General features: G+C 40.2%; 1 protein-coding gene across 1 annotated transcript in view; it reads right to left on the reverse strand.

The window, feature by feature from the left end:
* Positions 1-3,058: 3,058 nt before the first annotated feature.
* The window catches only part of LOC111238192 (synaptotagmin-2-like), a 54,381-nt gene continuing 35,367 nt past the window's right edge, over positions 3,059-22,072 (reverse strand). Inside the window, exons 4-11 of the mRNA XM_022767595.1 lie at positions 12,578-12,793; positions 12,074-12,234; positions 7,696-7,833; positions 7,300-7,467; positions 6,580-6,747; positions 5,906-6,024; positions 5,418-5,550; positions 3,059-4,143 (exon numbers count right to left, since the gene is read on the reverse strand). Of these exons, the coding sequence (XP_022623316.1) occupies positions 3,928-4,143; positions 5,418-5,550; positions 5,906-6,024; positions 6,580-6,747; positions 7,300-7,467; positions 7,696-7,833; positions 12,074-12,234; positions 12,578-12,773 (1,299 nt within the window). The 5' untranslated portion in view covers positions 12,774-12,793 and the 3' untranslated portion in view covers positions 3,059-3,927. The remainder of the gene's footprint in view (positions 4,144-5,417; positions 5,551-5,905; positions 6,025-6,579; positions 6,748-7,299; positions 7,468-7,695; positions 7,834-12,073; positions 12,235-12,577; positions 12,794-22,072) is intronic.

Consider the following 22,072-nt stretch of genomic DNA (forward strand, 5'->3'; position numbering starts at 1 on the left):
CACTGTTTTAAGTCTCTCTCTGGTCGCTTTAATATTGTTGGAGCTCTAACTATACTGTTTTGCTGCTTCAGAAGTTTTCCAAAGGAACCAACAAAGACCATCAATTTGAGCTTTAGGTTGCCAGCAGTGTGTTATTGATTGTACATGTACCGGTAGTTACTAGTACATGCTCCTGCTAAAACTGGAAGAAGAGAAACTTGAAGAGAGACCCAGTTTGGTTCATAAATTGCACTCAGCCCAAGAATAGAACACACTCTCATATATATATATCTATATATAATTTTAGCAGTATTAGTGAGAACTTATTGTGATATTATATCTATTATTTATACTATCAAAACAAGGCATATACGTTACTAATCACAATACTGTAAAATCAACAACCTCTATTAAACAAGGACATCAACAGCTCTGAAAGTAGAAAAAGACACACGCACTCTACTAAACTCACAACTGTTCTCAATGCTCACATATACAGTTAAATGGATTTTGCCCTCTTGATGAACAAAGACCTCTGAACGGAATGTAAAAGAGAAACACTGGCCAAGGAAAATGAAGACGTCAGATTTTTTTTTTCTTCATAAATAAACTCTAGCTACTCAGCTGAGCTCTAAAGAGTTAGTGCTTGAGTTTTATGGCTTTAGTTTTATCTTATTCATTTATCTTCTTTACATGTACACGTAATTGTATAATAAACACAGTAAAAGAGACACAGCCGTGAAGGGTTTCAGGTCATTTAAATAGAAGTGAAAAATAAAAACTTCCAAGTGAAGAAAGAGAGAAGGGATTCCAAGTCATTTGTGTTCACTGGAATAGGATTATTCTTCTTTTGGCCCCTGGAAATGGATTTTATGTAAAGATATGATCCAACAGACTTTATTCTGGGTCAGTACTGGCACTAATAATGACTCCCACTCCCACCTACAGATTGCAGAATTATTCAATCTTCAAAGTTATTTCAGAAAAACACTGTGCCAAAATCTGCTGTTAGAAAATAGTCATCTTATAGACTTGGAGACCCCATCCCCATTCCAAACATTAAAATCAAAATCATATATCTATATATCTATCTATATATATCTATATATCTATATATATAGATATATATATAAAAAGAAACAAATGGCAATAAAATTCTGAAATAAGTCAAACATTGGCCTTCAGATAAGTGCTGAAACAAATGTATGGCAGATAAATGGCAACAAATAAAAATTTTGACCACAAGGAGTTAGATAGCAAGCATGCGGCTACATTTTCATCCTACATGAACTCACACACAGTACTGGACGACACACTTGCTTAAGAATTTTTCAGGCGTGGAAAGGTTCTTATTAGTAATAGTACTGTAATATTTGTATGACATTCTCTCCAATGACCCTCATGGAAAATAAATACGCATTTGTTTCATTTAGAAAATATACAGTGCATCTTTTTTTTTTTTCTCCCTTCATTGTGTTATTAAAATGACAAATGACACCCATTTACGTACACGAGATATTTTTGCTTCGTCTCTAAAACATGCTCTTATGTACAGTATTTTGTATAAACATGCAGTATCAACATGTATGAACTATGTATATAGGCAAAACTACACACCAATGGGTTGCTTGATTGCTTCCATGTTGCCTTTTCTTTAGTGTTGCTTCATCAAAAAAAGAAAAATGGTGATGTGAGGTGAAAAACAATGTGAGCATGGTCTATGTTGGTTATAAAAACATAAAGAGTTACAATTTCCAACAGAGAGAAAAATACAAGAGCCAGCATTCATTAAATTCCAAAATAAAGAAATAAATTGTCATCCTGTTTAAAATGTTGACTGCATTTCTTTCTTTCTTTTTTTTTGCACACAGTCAACGGGTAGTTTTTGCTGCTGGTGCTCACACACAGCACTGATTTGAATTAACTAGACTTACAACCAGGTATTCTGGAGTCGAGGCACCTGGCTAATATCAACATATTAATCAACAATTAATATTTCACCAATTTATTCAAGGCCTGATGAGTTTGGATTTTGTCAAAAGATAAAAGTTCATCCTGAAATTTTCTCTCCAACAGAATATTAATTTACAAATACACTGAAGTGTGAACTGATTACATTCTGTGAAGGAGCCAGGGAGCAACATTAAGTTGAACTGTGTCTCTTTTCCTATCAGAGGAGTTCATTTATATGAGGAGACCTGTCTGGTGTGCCACATGTGCCACAGAAAAATTCAATCTCACAACATTTTATCACAAAAAAATAAAAAATAAAAAATAAAAAATACACAGACCACAGAACAGAATAATACCCAGTAGTGCAATTAAATTCAACAGTTTGGTAAGCTGTGTATAAAATACACATGGATCAGTGCCTTCTTCCAGACCATATCCTTGCAATCAAGTGAGAAACGTAATGTCCAAACAATCTAAAGACTTACACAAAAAGGCAAAACAACAACAAAAAAAAAACCTAATATAATGCACTCCCTTGCTCTTTTTTTTTTTTTTTTAAACCAGCTATTCTTAACATAAATAATTAAAGCTCTGGTTTCTGAGGGTACTTAAACATAACATTTGGATTTAAAGTGCTTGAGGAATAAAAGTGTTTTAAGTTAAGTAAAATATAACTGGATAAATAAAAGGAGAAGGAAGAGAAGAAGAAAAGAGAAGAAAGAAAGAAATGAAGAGAACAACACCGCTAACTGGAAGGCGTCCCTGGTAGTTGAAAATTGCTTATTTTGTTACTTGGAAGGCTTGTCTCCTTTATGACTGTAAGACGGTTATAGGGATTCCTTTGAAGTAAAACCCTTGTGTCAAGTCCATGACTAATGGCAGTAGCACTGAACAAGTGAGATACAGAATCAGAGGCGTTAGGAGGGGAGGTGGTAGACTGCAGGCAGTAATCGACACTTTGTAAATATCATGTCATTGGTGGTTGGAATCAGTCTCTGTTGTACCCCACTCTGATATTTCCTCGCATTTTCGTTGTTCGGATGACAGACGCAGCCTTTTTGCACAGTCAAAAATACACAAATACCCCCCCCCCCCCCTTTTTTTTTTTTTTTACTTAAAATCCATCACTTCCTCCCTCTCCCCTGACGTACCATTTCATGGATAAACTAGCACTAGTCGCGAGCCTTACATCACCAAAAAAAACAAACAAGTGGTCAAGCTTTTGAATCCAACATTTCTTTCTCATCAAGTGGAGTATTAGAATAATAACAACCCGTTTAGAAAAAAAGGCATGGAGTTTCAGTTTCCTCTCAGTTTTCCTGAGACGAAGGGTGGAAGGTCAACTAATCAAAACGGCAGTGTGTTTGTGGGTAACCGGATATGTGCCTATCCCTACTCGCTACCCAACTCTAGGAATGTACTTCAAACTAACAGAATCTTCTAGTATGATAACTGGCAGGTGTGGAACATGGTGCACAATACACCTAAGGAATGAACCTGCTTGTGTTATTTCTCTATCTTATGGCAGTATAAAGCATTTTTATTATTAAGCACTATTCTAAGCAAACTGTGTCACTAAAGGGAAGGGGTGAGAAGTACAACATGAGTGAATGTATGTTTTATCCCCTCTATCACCAGATTCCCATATAGCACGCTTACTGTTCTTCATAGTCTACTCTGTATTCTTATTAATGGAACCACAACCCCAATACAAAAATAGATCTAAAGGAAATCAACGGAGTCTCTGTCCATCCTGTAACTTGTCTTATTTTCTCAATGACATGATTTAATATAACATGATGATTTTTAAACTATATTTCCCATCATGTTGAATGGTATTTGTGGATCTTTTGAAAGGTGGCAGTGGGAGAGGTAAGGGGGTGGAGTGGATGCACAGTCGGGGTGTTCTTCTGGAATATACACTGATATGCGGGCCTGATGGGAAATACATGGGTAGACAGGTGCAGGTGGGGGGCGATGTGGTCTGGTGGGAGTTTACTTCTTGGCATTCAGGGCTGCGAGGGAGGCATCCACCTCCTCCTCTGGCTGCAGTGGATGCCACTGGGCGATGGGACGACGGGGGTTGGCCAGCATGTCGGACCAGTGTTTCAGCCCGGCCCCTGTGGACTTGCTTCCCACCCAGATCTTCCCAATGGCATCGTTTTTTCCAATCTTGTCATAATCCAGCACTGTGATCACAGCTTGGATTTTCTGGGGAAAATGGGGGGAAAACATTACAACAAGGCTAATTCTAATTCTAAGTACTGTTGGTTTTGGTCACTTTTTAAAAACAGTCCAAAACCAATAATTCTGCTTTTATTTCAAAGTGAATTATCACTGAACTCTCATGCTCTAGGGAGCTTTAAAGCATCTTTCAGTGTACTGTCTTAGCTTTCTGGTCGCAACTTTACTGTGTTGGTTCATCATTGCGTCGTTTCCAGCCACAGCATGGAGCTTGTTTTCAGTGAAAAATTGACCAAAACCCACTGTACACTATCTTTCCAGGTCCAAAGAGCAGACAGACACTGTTAGCAACTAGTTGGTGAACATAGTGGAGCACTTGGCAGCTAAAGAGCCAGACAGAGCCCTCTGGATTTGGTGGTGGAGACCAAAACAGTGCTAAAAATGAGAGATAATTGGCCATGTGGTCAGAAATATGTCTAACAACTTCTGATATGTCAATGATGTGTTCACACCTTGTTTCTGCTGACCCCCAAGTGGCCGAAAAGGTCAGTTATTGAAGGCTTAAAGGACAGGATAGGATTTTAAAACAATTCAGATGTTCATTTAAAAACTTCTTTTTTTTTCTCTGTGATAATTCCTCATGTTCATACTGGCCTTCTGGATTTCTTCTTCATGTGATTTCAATGTAAGTGAGGGGGACAAAATTCACAGTCCTCATTTTGTCCAAAAATAAATTCAAATGTTAATGTTAATATGAGGCCTTAACTGTTTCCATCCAACATCTTTCCCATACTCTACATACTGCACTCATGCACACATCCACCCTCACCACCGACTTAACTGATGAACACATCCCATGATATCCTTAGTTCATTTTGTGTAAACTGCTCTATCTTAATTTAAGTAAACCACCATTTGCCTTCATTCTGCGTCTCCCTCACTTTTGTCATGGCATTAGATTCGGGTCGTGACAATGATCTGACACTTTGTGACAAATTGTCCACATATACAGGTCTGTTCACATCCTCATCTTTAACCTAAATAAGCCCATCTTTATTTGTCATATGCACATAGAAGAAAAAATGTCAACAATGTCAATATTTCTTTTGTCTTTCATGCCCATATATCAGTTTATGGATGTGTGTCTGCCTGATTATAGATTGCTTGGTAGGACAACTATTTACTATTTACATATTTGAGTTCTCACAGTAATTAGTAATGGGTACTTCTAAATCTGTAGGACAGTATGGTGCTCTCTCTAGCTCTGACAGATGTTTTAACAGATTAATGCATGTCCTTACCTGCATTTGCTCAAGAGGAATCTCAAAGCTGAAGGACTCATTGTAGTACGGATTCAAAGTGTTCTTCTTCACTGTCGTTTTCTTCTTCTTCAGCCTCTTTCCATTCTGCAGCAGGTTAATTTTCACGTAGGGAAATACCAACAGAAAAAAAAAAAAAAAAAAAAAAAAAAAAAGGCAAAATCATGATAAGCTGATATAAAAATGCTTTGGGCATGCATGTTTGGGTTGCAGTGCTGTAATGCACCAACAGATGGGGCCAATGCTGAAGCCAGAGGGAGTGAGAGCTGCTGCATGGTGTGTACTGCAGCGTCAGCACGTGAGCAGAGCAGGAACGACCTAATGGCTGTGCTCACAGGCACGTTCTTATATGCACTGCAGCTGACTAAAGCAGCTCATTTTGTCAGACTGTGAACACTGAAATAGTGTTATTTGTGATGATGTCATAATGAAATGCAATATCTGATGCTCGGGTCCGTGTATATACAGTACCTGACAGTCCACCCACGTCCATCTTCTTCAGGTTCTTAGCCTCCAGAATGCAGATGGTGAGTTTTCCAGCAGTGGGGACGTAACGCAGGGAGATGCAAATGTCACCCAGCTTCTCCGGCTGTGAGGATCAGGGAATGAGAGAGAAAGTTAAAGGAGATCCCTGATGTACAATACACAGATACACAAGCTGTTACATTTTAAATATACCCTGTCAATATCAATCTTTCCCTGCAGCCATTACTGCTGTAACAGCAGCAGGAATTATTTCTTAAGTACCTCGAGATGGTCTTTGTCAAAATGAATAAAATATCTGCACTGCAAAAAATGTAGAGTGTATGTCTTTTTAAGGTGGCTCTGGGGAGGCAGCCGAAGTGTCGACTGAAGTGTGTTATTCATATCCTCGTGTAGCATGATGGTAAAGGCATGAAATTACAGGCTGCATGGCTCCAGAGGAAGCAGTGCAGTTGGTCAGGAACCAAAAAGCATGTCCTTTATTCTCATTGGTACACACACAAAGTTGGTAACTTGTGCTCATGGTTATTTTTGGACTATGTCATCCGCTGTTTATGTTGATGAGATATTGATTCAATGAATTTCCGTATGTTAAAAATCTCTTCATCTGTTAAAGTGTCCCAACCAATAGTCTTAATAAGTCGTTCTAAACTGGCCTTACCTCTTCTTGGTCTGCGCTGTCCAGGTCTCTCCACTCCTCAATTGGCTTAGCCAGGTCAAGGGTGTTCATGGGTATTTTAATCTCTCCAATGATATCATGTTTAGAGAAGCGATCAAAGTCATAGACGGACATTACCAGAGTCTTCCCTCCCATCTCTGCGAATGGAATCTGTAAGACAGTAACCAGAACCCAGTTCACTCACTGGTATCATTCCTAGGAGGTGGATATCAGCACAATTCACACATTTCACAGTTTCTAAAAAAAAAAAAATGTTTAAAAATTCTGCCAGATCAGAAATACAAAGTAATATGGGTTGTGACTTTGGCCTATGGCTCAAAATTGCCTGACTTAATAAGATGCTGCTTCAGCAGCACTGCCCTGACTTTGACAAGGTAAAGCTGTTTGAATTGTTTTTTATAGAGCTTTGTCAGCAGGCAAGGTGCACCAGAGGTGGCCCTCTCCTTTAATGTGATTCTCTACCACACTCTCCTTGTCAGACACCTTCAATATGTTTGCTGCTTTTTATCACCGCTGGCTCGTAGTGTTAGTAAAAAAAAAGAAAATCAGAATCGAAGCAGCTGCTAAGCTCTAAAAGAAAGTGATAAAGAAAGGAGGAGCTGTTCACCTTTTACAAGACCTATCTACCCATCAAACAGACGGACGTACATGTTGTTTTAATAAGTAATAAGTGAGGGGTGAGCAGGAGGTGTTTCAGCTTACCTTGAAGGTGAAGGTCTCGTTGAAGACAGGATTGAGTGTTTTCTTGTGAACCTTTGTGTCGAACTTCTTCTTCTTGTCAGGGAGGACAAAGACCTTGACGTAGGGGTCAGAGGTGCCACCGCTGTCCATGGAGAGGAGATCAGCGGCTTGCAGGATTCCCACAGTCAGCTGGGGAGGGATGAGGGAGGACTTAGGTGATTCAAAGGGAGTATACTGTAGATCCTTCGCAAGCCCACACCAAAACTAAATCCTTCACAATGTCCCTGATCCCAAGTTTATTTTTGAGTAATCAACACAGCAGTACTAGGACAGAGGAAATGTCACACAAAGGAAACAGGTAGTGACTGTCCCTTCGTTTTGACATGAAAATGTAGAATGAACGATTCAAGTTCTTGCCTTGTTCTCCTGGAAGTCGTAATCAATGGAGTACTGCAGCTTCCCAAGCTTTTCTTTCTCCTTCACTTCCTCCTCTTTCTCGTCCCCAGTCAGTCCAGGTTCGACATCATCTTCTTCATCATCGTCATCCTGTTGTTTCTGCAAAGACAGAAAGGGGGGCAGGTGGCAAAAGAAGGAGTGAGAGGACGGTCCTGAGGCGGCGGCCGTGCTGAACACCAAACCTCCAGCATCAGCAGTCGGGTTAGTCACAGCACCTACCTGCCACTTACCCCCGCTCACCCCGGTGTTACAAGTGCAATCTGTTCATCGATGACCACGGTTGCAACCTGACTTGATTTCACTATTTCTTGGGTGACACCATTTGCTGTTTTCCTTTCTTTCTTTTTTTTTTTTCATGAGAATTACAGGTGTGTTAAAATCTGACAAAATCAGAGGCAGGGGATTTTCTCCTGGACTACATATTGTTGTAGAAATGCCATTTATATAGATGTATAGATATAGATTAAATAGAACTCTGTGTTATTGTGCGAAGAGTGGAGAGAGAGAAAGAGTGAGAAAAAGAGAGAAGACAGAAAAAACAGTCAATATACAGGAGGTGGACAGAAAAAAACAGGACCCCCCCCTTACATTAAAATGCAATCTAATACAACAGCCGTACAAAAAACCTCTGGAAGTTTTTTTTTTTTTTCCCCAGTTATAACAATGCTGATTATCCTTTATTAATGAGAATTGTTTTTTATTCTATTTACAAATTAATATGACTCACTTGTGTAGCTGCCATTAATTGTGACATTACGGGATGTGGACAAAATAACGGGAACATGACAACCAAGGGAAAGTTTGAGGGAATTCAAGGTTATAAAGGCAGCTACACAAATCCTATGTATGACTCATTCCAAATGAGTCATATTAAGTTTTCCACAAAGTCTCAAAAATCGTGACGACGTATCCCACACAGATGAACGCTGCATTGGCAGAGATGAGACAAAATCCTGAGTAAACAAACTGAAGGATATTACGGGATACTTTTTTTCAAAAGAACCACAAAGCTAAACCTTTTTGACACGTAAAGCTTTTTTTTGTTTGTTTGTTTTTTACAAATGTAGCATTTGTTGCAGAGCTGTAGCATTGCATTGCACTATAGTGACAGGTGTTGCTGTTATTTTGTCCACCCCGTGTACAGTATATTTCCAGTACAAGATGTCACAAGAAGCAGTGCGTCCTTACTGAAAGGAAGTGAAGGACAGATGTGATTTTTATCAAACCACTGACGCAGTGATTCCTGACACTTTTCTTGAAAAGCTCTTAAACTTGCTAAAACCGCAGGCAAATATCCTCGGATAACGCATGCTGTGCCAACTGACAGTGTAAGCTGTTTGACAAACAGGTTTACTTCAAGCCAAACAATATTACTGTTTGCCGTTTATCTCCTCCTGACATACCAAAGACTCATTAATGTGTTTACACTAGTGTTGTTGATAGCACTTTGCTGCTATTATTGTACTCTGGCCCGATTATTGCAACTACCTGAATTACTGAAAGATTTCACAATTTATTCCAAACAGTAATCTCCAGATTTTCCAGTTGATACGCTAATGTGAATTATTGTGACTCGTGATCATACGCTATAACAAAATTCAGCAGTTTACTGACAGTTAACTGCTCCTGAGATAATCTGGGTGTGATGAAGGAGATAAATCAAGTCCTCTTTTGTCGTCCATTTGCCTTAACATCACACCCAGCGACTCTTCAGTCTTTCATCTCCTTAGAGGCGGCCGCGGCTAATCGAGTGAGGGCAATTTGCTCTGATATCAATATTAAAGTAAACTTTCATTTTCGGACGCTGAATGAAGCTGGATAATATCTCAGTATGGCCTACTTTCCTATGGCTGTCTTCTTGACAAAACACTGATGTCTTCGTAAGACTGGAGGGTCCAGCTACTCACTGATGAGCTGGAAGAGGAACAGGGCAACACACACAGAAAATACACACACCATCACACACACTGCACACCACACTGTAGTGTCCACACCCCATGTACATACCCACACACACACACACACACACACACACACACACACACACACACACACACAACACATTTGCTTACATGCAGGCACTCATGCATGCTCAAAAACCCTCTCTCTCTCTTTCACACACACATTCTTACACAATATTCCTTATATGTGGCATTCTCTATCTTTATTGTGGTAAATGCTTTTCATTCAAGCATGCCAGGCCACACAATGCAGGATCCAAGTTTCTTTCCGATGGCAAATGTAAATGAATTACCTTATCATTTCTGAAAGTAAAACTTACGCTTTGATGTTTTTTTTAAAAACCCTCTGTGGCAAATTTTTGTCAGGCCCAAAAATTTCTGTACATATGTTCTGAGTGAAATGTACACATCCATGGAGGGATCATGCTACATTGAGAATTTCCAGTTGTTCTCAAACTTCCAGTGGGGGTTCAAAGACAAAGACATGGTATGTCTGAATGAATGCCCTTTGGTCAACTCCACGGGGTGAATTGCAAACTCAGCACGGAGGTTTTTACTGAATGAAATATGCGTTAACACAGTCAGTTGACTGTAGCGTGGACTTTCAATCGACTGAAATCAGGCCTCTGCAGTTGACTGCAAATGTGGGCAAACATTCTGGCCCACCATTTCTCCTCAGTGAGACCCGAGTGCTTCAGGGAGAGAGAGGAGGGGGGGGCATCAATGACTGTCACCTAGTATGTCAGCAGCATGGGTCATCCAGGAAAGTTACTCTCAAGTCAAGTTGTGGCCATTCAATGGTACCTACTGCAAGGGCATATGCTGGTCTTTGTCAAGCGATACCAACAGCTTTAACTGTTGCGGAGCTCGGAGCGTGTTTGCACAGTTGGGGCGCAGCCTGTGAATTTCAGACCCAGGTCAATGTATATCTGGAGGGTAGATCGTTTGAAAGGTTTCAGCTTTTGGTTGTGTTGCACAATCGAGGCCTGTCATGGTGGAAACATGCTCAGAGCTCTCAGTTAGGTAAAGTCTCAGCTATTATTTGACAAATATCCAGCTTACCCCTTGCACATGCATGTTAGTGATCTCTAGTGAGTTGCTGAGTGCACTCGTCATTCAAAGGCTCAACCATAGGATGAGTTTCATGTTCATTTCAAACCATAGACACTTAAACAGGTCTTTGTTCTGTTGTTTTTTGCCAAAAAATTGCAATCTCTGTTTAATCAAGACATAGCAGTTGGTGCGGCATATCAGTTCAGTGGATTTTGCGAAGCAGCTTAATCGCTCCCATAGATTCCTCAAGCACCCGCAGCACCTAAGCTTGCAAAAAACTAAGGAAGCCATAGCACTCATCGTCATCATCATTGCAATCCAAATCCCTCCAAGCCCAGCCCAGCCCACCCCCACCACAGCTCCCCCCCCTTGCCATGGTCTGTGCTTACACAGAGCGGCCAGAGAGGGGTGCCGCGTGCCATCAGACCTACCGTAGGCAGAGAAGTCCACCACAGTCAAGATACACGGAGCACACATAAGACACAAAGCAGGAAGGAGGAGAGCAGAGACAAAGGAAGAGATTGAACTCACAGCAGACACCAAAGAAGGGTAATCACAGCAAATGCAGTCAGCTACACTGTAGGGAGCGAGGAAAATGACAGATAGAGGAGCCTCCTCATTAGCACAATCGTATCTTTGCGCGGCAGGGCCGTTGGGTTTTAAAATAACTCCAGTTTTAGATGTATTCTTATTGTGCTTCGTGAAATCATCAATCATACGTGTGAAAAAATAATAATCACAGGCCCAAAACAACACCATTGTGGTAACTGCTAATTTTCATAATTACTCTCTAATGACTGAAGGAAAAAACAATGGTTGGGCTCAATAGATAAGGGTGCTGTCATTTTCCACTCAAATCCCAAAAGCACAAGTGAGAGAAAGAGCAACAATAACATTTACGACAAATACATTAAATAACGAAAAAAAGAAAGAGAGAAATAAAAAATAATCATGGTGCGTAAAGAATGTAATTAACACCTGCGGAGAATACACTGACTGGGTTAAAAAGCCATCAAAAAGTTACAGTCTGTGCCAGTGGTATTAATCTAATACATTTCGACCAGGAAAATATTTTTATTTTAATGTTAATTGGCTAAAATGTGAAACGTGATGGCTACTGGTCCAAATTGTTATAACTGAGTCAGACTTATCACTACATGCATGTTTTCTCTCTAGTCTGTTACAAAGCTAAACTCCAAGTTCCACAGCTGTTACATAATAGTCTCATATACAGGTTAGAGCTGGCTGTGGTTTGCCCTGCTTCGTACACAGTGTGGGTGTAAATTCCACCAAGCCGTGACACGACCTCCTGCGGTGAAACATACCTCTCCGCCTTTCAGGTTCTTCATGCCCATGTCACCCTTCCCCTTCTTGCCCTTCTTGTTCTTCTTCTTCTTGCAACAGCATTTCTTGATGATGCAGAAGCAGCACGTTAGAATGAGTAAAGCAGCGACCACGGCAATGGCAATGATGGCCCAGGGTGGCACTGAGGAGAATATACAGACCAATGTATAGATGGCACATCCACAACCAGAAAGAGGAGAAGCAAATACTTTGACATTTGACCAACCAATCACTTAGCCTACTCCCATGTCATGTCCTGGGCCAAATATATTTAGTAAGAGGTGCTAGGTTAGCAATTAGATTGGATGGAAATTAGATTTCTCAGCCATTAGGAGGGGCTGCCAGTGATCAATACTGAATGAAGACATTATGAGGCTGCCGATGCCTGCAGCAAAATAGAAAATCTAATTCCAAAATCATTGCTTAGAGTCACATCAATATGAGTTGGTTGATCGGGACAGGTCTGGGTTTTGTCTGGCACTCACGTGGGATCTTGTCGATTTCATTCAGGAACTTGTTCTTTATCTCGTCAAAGGCATCGTTCTTGTTGACTGGTTCGGTGGCGTTGTCATTAGAGACTAATGCGACAGGGGCTGGAGTCACAGTCAAGGCACTGGCCCCTGTTGGCTTAGCAGCGACCATGGGTGTTGTCTGATGCCTGAACAAGTTAAACTTCGTCATTTAGGCTGCACACACAGTCCCTGAAAAACAGCAAGAAAACATTTGTTCATTGTCTGATAAAGTTATCCAGCCACCAGTGACTTCTATTTAACCTGCACATTATAATCCCCTTGTGTGCCATCACACAGTCACAGGCAGATACTGACAGAAACTCATTAAAGGGTTGAGTCACTCATCCAATTTTAAGGTTTTAGGCGACGTCTGAAAAAGCAAAGTGGGGCCAAAACACGCCATGGATATACTTGGTGACACACAAGTCAGACATTTATAATAATGCATAAAGTTAGCAGAAAACAATCAAAAGAGGGAATGATTCAATCAACTCTGAGTTATCGAAAGATTCTGGCTGCAGCTCAGGTGGTAAAGAGGGACAGCTGTGAGAAGAATGGTGGTTTGATCCCAGGCTCCTTCTGCTCACATGTCCGACTGTCATTTAGCAAAACACTGAACCCCAAATTGCTCTTTGTAAGTGTGTGTGCATGGGAAAAAAATTGAGGTCACTTTGGACAAAAAACATCTGCTGCATAAATGTAATGTAATGAAGCACCACTATTAAATATGGGTCATATTGTACGGGAAACAAATCAGTCAATATATTTCCTGTTGAGAGAGTATGTATCTACAAAAGGCCCAGGACTGAGCCACTTGTCTTTTTCTTCTACATCTGCCACAAGAGCAAACACAGTCAGACAAACAAACAAACCGAAACAGGTTTTCCAAGATTTGCCGCAGATGTGAGTCCCATTAATTCAAATGCTGGCGAGTGTCATGGAGGTTTGTTTGCATCTGTAATCTGTATTAGTTAGTCAAGCTTTATCATTCAGGAAGTCTCAAAATCAAAATTAAGATTTCTTTTGCAAGAGAGATTTATAAAAGAGATCTTGATCAATTTGTTTTTAAGAGAGACTTGGGAGACTAATGAAAACATTCAATTAAATACTAATGAAATTAAAAACAACACTTTATAGTCCCCTAGAGGGATGAGTGTTTCTAACTTCAGTACAGTTTGTTCTGCAGTTCAATGCAGTTGTGAGGTGCATGGCACTGGAAACAAGTACTTCCCTGGTGTTAAACCACAGAGAAGAAAATGACACTATCTGTCAAACCAGTTTTTTTTATCCACAAGGTTTCCTGTTACTCCCAAAGGCTTCATTCAAATATTTTACATTGAAATTTTCATTTAAATTCAAAGTGTTTTCTTGACTGTGTAAACGTGCTTCATGAATATTTTACCTCGTCTGTTTGTTGAATAGTTACAGTATGACCAAACCAGTATATTGTGTAATACACCCACATCAATACCATGATCAGTTTCAAACAGTTGCTTTCTTTCTCCACCAACTTACATGTGTCCATGTAAAAAAAAAAAAGAAGAGAGAAACAACAAAGACAGCTGGAGGCACCTTGTTTGCAAAAAAACTGAAATATCTGTTGAAGCTTCTGAAAGGCAGGAGTCACTGTAAAGGCCACACACTGTGGCAAAAGATGAGCAGAAGTGATTGTAACATAACAAGCTGAAAAGTGATCACTTCAAAAGAAAAACTCCAGATGGCGTCTTAAAAACACTTCAGTGATGCTCAGCTAATTCTCTAACATCTTACCCTATAATTGTGCAGCAATATGACAGTATAATCATTTTAAAATCAAAAGATATTGATTCATATATATGTAGAGCTTCAATGATTAGTCGATGCTTCTCAACTGCGATCAGTGGGGGCTTTTCTTTGTCTGATGTGATAGTAAACAGAATATCTATAGGGTTTGAAGTGTTGGTCGAATGACACAAGAAACCTCAACTGTGGGGAATTATAACAGGCATTTTTGTCATTTTATAGACAAAACCTTAGTTGCAGGCCCTATATGGATGTGATGATTCACGAAGAAAGGATTATTATTAAAAGTTAATGCAGGTGACTAATAGTGCTACACTGAGTAAATTGAGTAAATTGATCCATTAGAGATATTGTCCACAGTATGTTTAAAAGTTTAACCTGCTTGGCCAATTCTTAAACATGACGCCACAGGAAGTGCAAAATAACTTTGACAAAGTGTCTGAAAACTTATGATTAAGCTGTTTTTTATAACTCAGCCAAGGCCTGAGCCCTTTGTCTGTGTGCCATTCAATCAATTTCCACTGAGGAGGTGCATAAGAATTTATTTCATAAAATGACTGATTGCGGCAGTCTACACCACAGTCTGCCATTTTATAGTGTTTCTAACATATTTCACAGGGTTGTGAGGTCAGTGGATAATGATTTGAGATCAGTTACCAACAATATTTATGAGAAATAACCATCAATCCTCAATTTATCACACCTTTGTTCTGTCTGGACGTTGCTCTGTACCTGAGCCAACACTGCCTGTCCAGGAAAAGGTGCTTAAGCGCCGCAAAAAAACAAAATGAACAACTGCAAGCCATTCTCCAGTGGTGTTTCCACAGGCCAAACAAATGTTCAATCAGAGCTCTTATCGGTTCCAGAAATCACACTGTGACAAGTGCAGCTGAAAGCAGCCTGCCAGCAGAGTGATGAGTGATTGGGTGAGACCTCAATTCAGAAAGCAGAGAAAGATGACAAGCATAACAAGAGGAGACTTCTGCTGTTGATTTTATTAAAGTCATGGCGATATGGGCAAAAATAGAGGAATTTCCTATTTCTGAAATGCCAGTTCTCCAAGTTGGTGCCAGAGATTCTGTTTCTATTTATTGCCACATATTAATTATTTACATTGAGACTGACAGCAGGAGGGATAAGCTTATATTATTCAGGGGCCAGAACCAGCTTGTACATCTTAAAATATATGTGTCTAAAATAACTTTATGCCGTTATGTAGGATGATGTTACCAAAATCCTGTGACAATATACTGAGATGGGAACTGAAATACTATCCATGCATTGTTTAGGTTTATTGATGAAATGACTCAGAAAGGTTGTTTTGTCCGTGTCTTGTTTTTATGTTCTTTGTGGACCCCAGGAAGCATCGCTAACGCTCTACATCAGCTAATGGCGATCCTAATAAAATCATAAAATCCTAGTATCGTTTTCCTCCATCTCACACATTTGAGAATGAATGTGTTGCTCAATAAAACACCAATCACAGGCCTCACTGTCTCTGCTCTGTATTATACATTACTGTACATATTGTTACAATGTTAAAAGCATCCACTTACATCTGAGGTTTATGTGCATTTCATCCTGTTTGTCCCTCACACCAGGCCAAGCCAGACCAATTAAATTAACATTCATGGATATGTGCTCAAGCATTTTATCTCCTCCACTCTGAGTGCGACAGTGAGGACGGCCAGAGAGGACACAGACTTACGGCATTGTTTTATTACAGCCATTAGTCCTGCTTCACAGCCAGTGTTTGCTTCAGACGAACCAACTATAACCTGCTTTTTCTTTGAAAAATGCAGTCTTACACCTTTCAAGCCATACCTTTAAATGAGGTATTTAGCAATGACAATTTGTGAGGAATTAGCTGTGAACTGACAATGACTGTCACTAGAAAGTCAAAGAAATCCTCAACAAGAAACCTAGCTGCTGAAAAAAGACTGGTCTACAGCCACGCAAGCAGCTCTGTGAGGCTGTACATGGGCACAGTGATGCTTTGACCTAAATGCTAACATCAACATGCTAACAGGTTCAGAATGAGAATGCTAACTTGCTGATGTTTAGCAGGTGTGATGTTTTTACCATCTGACTTTACCACATTAGCATGCTAACAAATTCTAATTAGCACTAAACACGAAGTGCAGCTGAGGCTAATGGGAATCTCATTGGTTGTGCTAGTATTTGCTCACAAAACAAAGTACTGGGTAAATTAAACTTCTGATGACTGTACTAGCTTAAATGCAAAGGGAACACCAGAATGATTACAATTCATCCCAAGGATGACATGAATGTCTGTGACAAAGCTGGAAATCTATCCAGTAGTTGTTGAGACATTTCACCCAAATCACAAAAGTCAACCTCGTGGTGGTGCTAGAGGAAAAGTCAGCAGATACGATACGTCATTTGGGAACCATGAACATTTGTACAAGCTTTTGTGCTTGTTGATGTTGAGCTATTTCACTGGATAAGTGAAAACCTTCACCTAATGGTGACGCTAGAGAAAAAAAATCAAGAAATCACGATCAAGTCATCAGTATTCATCCTCTTAGGACAATGAATGTCTGTACAGAATTTCATGGCAATCCATAGTTGTCGAGATATTTCAGTCTGGACCAAAGCTGTGGCCTGATCCGCCTGACTGAAAAGCCAACATCTACATCGCTTGAGTCATGCTTCTAACGTGGCTAAAGATCAAAGGGAACTTAACTATGCATACTCAGAAATAACTATATAGACACCACAGTTTCCGAAAACTGTGATTTTTACTGGGAGGTTAATGGTTCAGTCCCTTAACCAACAGATTAAATCTTGGAAAAATAGTAATAGAGCTGAGATGCCCTTGAGCAAGGCTCCAGACCTCCATCTACTCCAGTGGAGGTGCACAGTGGCTAATCGATCAGACTGTGGTCGTGCTGAGCAGCTTTCAGGTGTGAATGTGTGTAATTCTGTGGGTGTAAAGCAGGGCGTTGCTGAAACATGAGCATTCATGCTCAGGAAAACCTTCCCTGGACAAATTAAAGCTAAAAATAGACTTCTTATCCAATATTCATTTCATATAATACTCGATTACTGCGATCTGTGGGAGTTTTGAGCTCCATCTCCCAATGTGAGTCTCATTTCGATAACGTTTGAGTCATCACAATTCGTTAAAACAAAATGGCTTGGCTCCATGGCCCAGAGCAGCTCAGCTATGGGCATGATCGGCCCCTTATCACTAAACACACTGCTCCGAGTTGGATGGGGATCAAGCACTTTTATCTTTGCACAAACAGAATGCATATAGAAATCTCACGTACTAACAAGGCAGTTTTACTGAAAATTAACTGCAGTACATAAAGGTTAAACATGTCTACAACAGCCGAGAAGCATGAAGGTGAAGGAAGGCATCTTCAGTAGTAGTAAAAAAAAAAATCACTACTCTGGAGAAGAAATCATTTGAAAGTGAGAGAGGCTGTTTTGTATGTTTGTTGTTGTTTTTTTTACGAACACATCCAGTGTGTTCAAATGAATTAAACAAGTACTTCAAATTGTGTGATAGAAATAAACACACATCAAATTTTAATTGAATTTATATAAGCAGAATCAGAAAAAACTTCATTGCAAAACAATGGAAATGAAAAAATATCTTCTTCCCTAAGATAGCTACTTCTTATAATCTGCACCTTCTCCTTCACGCTTTCTGTTTAAGATTTTATAAATAAGACTAATAAGAGATGATGACTTTTATATTGATTCTATGTATATAACACATTTTCTTTTGTATTTTAGGGTAATTTTTGTGTTTTTATTACAGACCGTGGAGAATCATGGGGGAGGGAGATGCAACACAGGTCCCCAGCGAGGCTCGACCTGGGGATGCTGTTTGATGTTTTTGCCCCTTTAGCTCTGGGTGTGCTCTTTGCAGTATATTTAAGGGGCTGAACTGCATATGTTTTATGGAATATGTAAGTGTATTTGTAAAATATAAGTACACACACACACACACACACACTAATAGATTATCACATCATATGTTGTCTTTATCATCATTAGAGAGAAATATGAGTCATTTAGAAACACAAATATGCCTTGAGGCTAAGTGCTCTTACTTAATTATCCTACACCTGTCAAACTCTAATGATAGTTTCTACATCTCCTTGCTGTATCATGCCATACATGACTGAGAAATGCCACTTCCTTATCTGACGTCATGTGTGTTCTGACCCACTGACCACATGCGTGTGACACCCTCCCCAGTGATGGGAAACCCCAGCTTACAGAAAAGCTGTCTCCATGTGTGAGATTTTGTGTTTAATAAGGGCTTATTAGCACCCAGGTCAGATCCAACAGAAAACAACCTAAGGAGAGTGAGCTAAAGTCATGCAGCTGTTTCATTACACAACAACAAGTACCCTGAACAGCAATTAATTAACAATCTACATCCAGACGGCCAAGTCCTTTGTTTTTCCCCAGCCCTGACAACTTGCCTCTTTACTAGTTTGCACAGCTGTCTGCCAATGGCTGATCTATATATATATATATATATATATATATATATATATATGTGTGTGTGTGTGTGTGTGTGTGTGTGTGTGTGTGTGTGTGTGTGTTTGTGTGTGTGTGTGTGTGTGCGTGTGCGTATTCATGAACATGTGTGTGTGTTTAAATCTGAACATAAATTTTTGTCCATTTTGTCCTTAATTAAATGAAGCACATGGTTCAAAATCATGTAAAAGTCTTGTCACACACTTTCAAAATGGCTCCTGTAAAGGGAGAGAAAAACGAATATAAGGTCATGTGACGACAGCTCAGGGCAACAGTCAGGAGCAGTGGGGCGGCAAATTAAGTATTGAATATTAGGCATTGTGAAAGGTTGTTGTATTCAAAAAGAAACAACAGCCACGGCTGCTTGGTTGTCACAGGCCACCAGACCACCAGGGCCCTCAAAGATACAAAGCAATCTGAATAATGTGACCCCAGTGAAATCATTCAGCCCCCACTGAGGCCCCTACCATCTGTGACATTATGGGTTATGTGTGGGTGGGTGGAGTGCTTGGCCTCCAGCTGAACTAGCCGTGCAGCTTCATTTCCTCCAAGTCTCACTAATGTGATTGCTACAGTAAAATGGGTTGGGTTATTTAAAAAAATGAACAACAAGAACTAAAGGCACTCTTAATTTGATAATTTCAGATTTAGGCCCAAAAGCAAACTTTATGCAAAGTGATATTCCTTTCACCGGGGGACAGATTATCTCTTTTTGAGAGGTTGCATGTGCATGTGTGCTCTAATTTTGTATTTATACTTTTCATGGTGAGTGAGTCTTTCATTTCATCCAAATCTCATTGAGCTATTTTAGGTATGCGCCAAGTTGCGTAAGATATCGAGGGTATGATTTAAAGGATAATTGTTCAAAGGCATGACATGCATCTTGAATTTATGAAAAACACACTTGATCAGACGGGAAGAGAATACTGGCTCGGCTACCTCTGAGTCACAGCTGACCTCTGATCTGTCTGGACTCGATTTCAGCTGAAAATATGTACTGGAACATTTAGAGAACAAGGGGCATAGTATTTTATTAGATCCATCAGACAGAGCATTACTGTAGTCAGAAAGCTGAGCTGAGATGGTGGAGTTGTTTCAATTAGAGATAATGTGCAGCTTTGTTCCTGAACTCTTGCTACTCTATGGTAATTCACCCCTGCTGAAATGGACTTGGGGCTCCCACAGTCATAATGGTCTCATTTTGGCCAAGGTTTAATAGGATTACAGGGGGGATACTGATGGCTGCATTGCGTCTTATTTACCACAGAAGGATGAGATACTGTGTGGGACTTGGTCTGAGCTGAACCTAAGAGTATATTCAGCTGTATAAGCAGAATAATTCATTATCATTATTATTATAGAATGGCGGCAATTGTCATTCCTGCTATTATTCATTAAATGAGCTCATAACTGATAAAACTTTCACAAAACGCTGTGAGGTCTTTGTCTGAATGTAAATCAAAATATTGAACTAAGAGGTGCCAGTGACTATACAGCATCACTTCATTCACATTGTAGTCTTTACAGCTGCCTCTAGTTGCATCTTTCATTGCCGTTTTCTGAGCTACGTTGCATAAAGATATCCTGTGTGCAAGTAGCCCTGTATCTCTCCGTCATCATTTGCGCACATAGAGTCAGTGTACAGTCCTGCAGCTGAACAGATTTCAGCTGTCATGCACAGTCAGATAAATGCTAAGTACGTGGAAGAGACGGATTTCTGCAAGGTAGGCTACTGTAGTTGCAAAACACACCCTCCTTTTGTCATTTCATGGTAGAGAGCCAAGAGACTGACAAAAGCTCTGGCAAACCTGAAAATGAAGCGCACGCTGTGAAACATGTGCCAGAGCCAGATTCTGAAACTCTTGACCACGGACCTTTGAGTCTCCTGCCACAAGGCATCAGTGGGAGTGTGCCAAGCCACTGTCAGGTGGTGCAATTTTACTTGACAGTGATTAAAACAAGAAAGTCGACTTACAACGCACTGACTGCATGATGAAGATGTGTGCAGTACGCCCTCTTGTTTGGGTGTTGCACATACAGTCTAATGCAATAAGAGCCTACAGTTAATGTTGGCTTTGGACGAAGCTTACAACAACAAACAAAGTTTACTTCATGAACCACTATTTCTTTCTTCCTGAGGTGAACTGATAAAATCTTTTTCCAGGTCATCACTGCGTCGATAACCTTTACTCTGTACCAACAAACAACAGAGTGAATGACATTTACACATTCACTCAGATCTGACTCAGAACTGATCTGCAACGCAGTCAGCACAACTGCTTATGCAACTGTCCCAGACAGGACCTTTACAGAGGCATCAGAGCCCTGCGTTTAGCGTCGGGGCAGCAAATGCTCTGAATGCAAAGATAAATAATACAAGCATCCACAAGAAAAGACACTGACAATCAATCACAGACGTCAACATGTCAATTACACTTTTATGTCAACAAAATGCATCAGGAAATCCTGCTGGTGTCACTGCTGATCTGGGGGCAGCGACTGAGATAAGGATGTCAAAATCATCTCGCTGAGGAGAATTAGAGAAAAGCCTCTCCCTCATATATGTCATTGTGTGCTGACCCAAAGGGCGGTCCAGAGAGGCTCATTTACAAAACCTGCTTGTGTAGATAAAACAATGCTTATTCTCACCTGCAGCTGAATGTGACTCAGCTATTATCAGGAGGGGTCCTTGAAAAGGAGGTGGGAGGCGCTGGGGTTTGAATGCTGAGTGAGGAGCTGCAGGGATCATTTACAGCCAGTTGCCATACATCCTCCCTCTCCACCTCAGCACAACCCCTCTCCCTGTCCCCTGATAGGTCGATTAATCATTCTGTCACAGAGATAGTGACCCAATCTGCATGTAAGGCTGTGAGGAGAAAGAGGAGGGGGCTTCTGCAGAACTGCAGATAGGCCACAGACATTCTTGTTCTAAAAAGAAAATATGTAGCGAGTGAGAGACTATGAAATCACTTTTCAAGTTAGAAAATCACCCAGACCCATTCATCATGATTGTAATAAAGCAATAGTTTGACATTGGTGTAGCATAGATGAGAAAATCAATACTAATCTAATGTCTGTCTATTTAATTTAAGATAAACCAGCAGCCAGTTAGCTCAGCTTTAAAGCCGCAATGATAAGTCAATTAATCGATTAGTCGATCAA

Source organism: Seriola dumerili, unplaced genomic scaffold, assembly GCF_002260705.1.
Source record: "Seriola dumerili isolate Sdu_G_001 unplaced genomic scaffold, Sdu_1.0 BDQW01001222.1, whole genome shotgun sequence".
Classification (NCBI taxonomy): domain Eukaryota; kingdom Metazoa; phylum Chordata; class Actinopteri; order Carangiformes; family Carangidae; genus Seriola; species Seriola dumerili.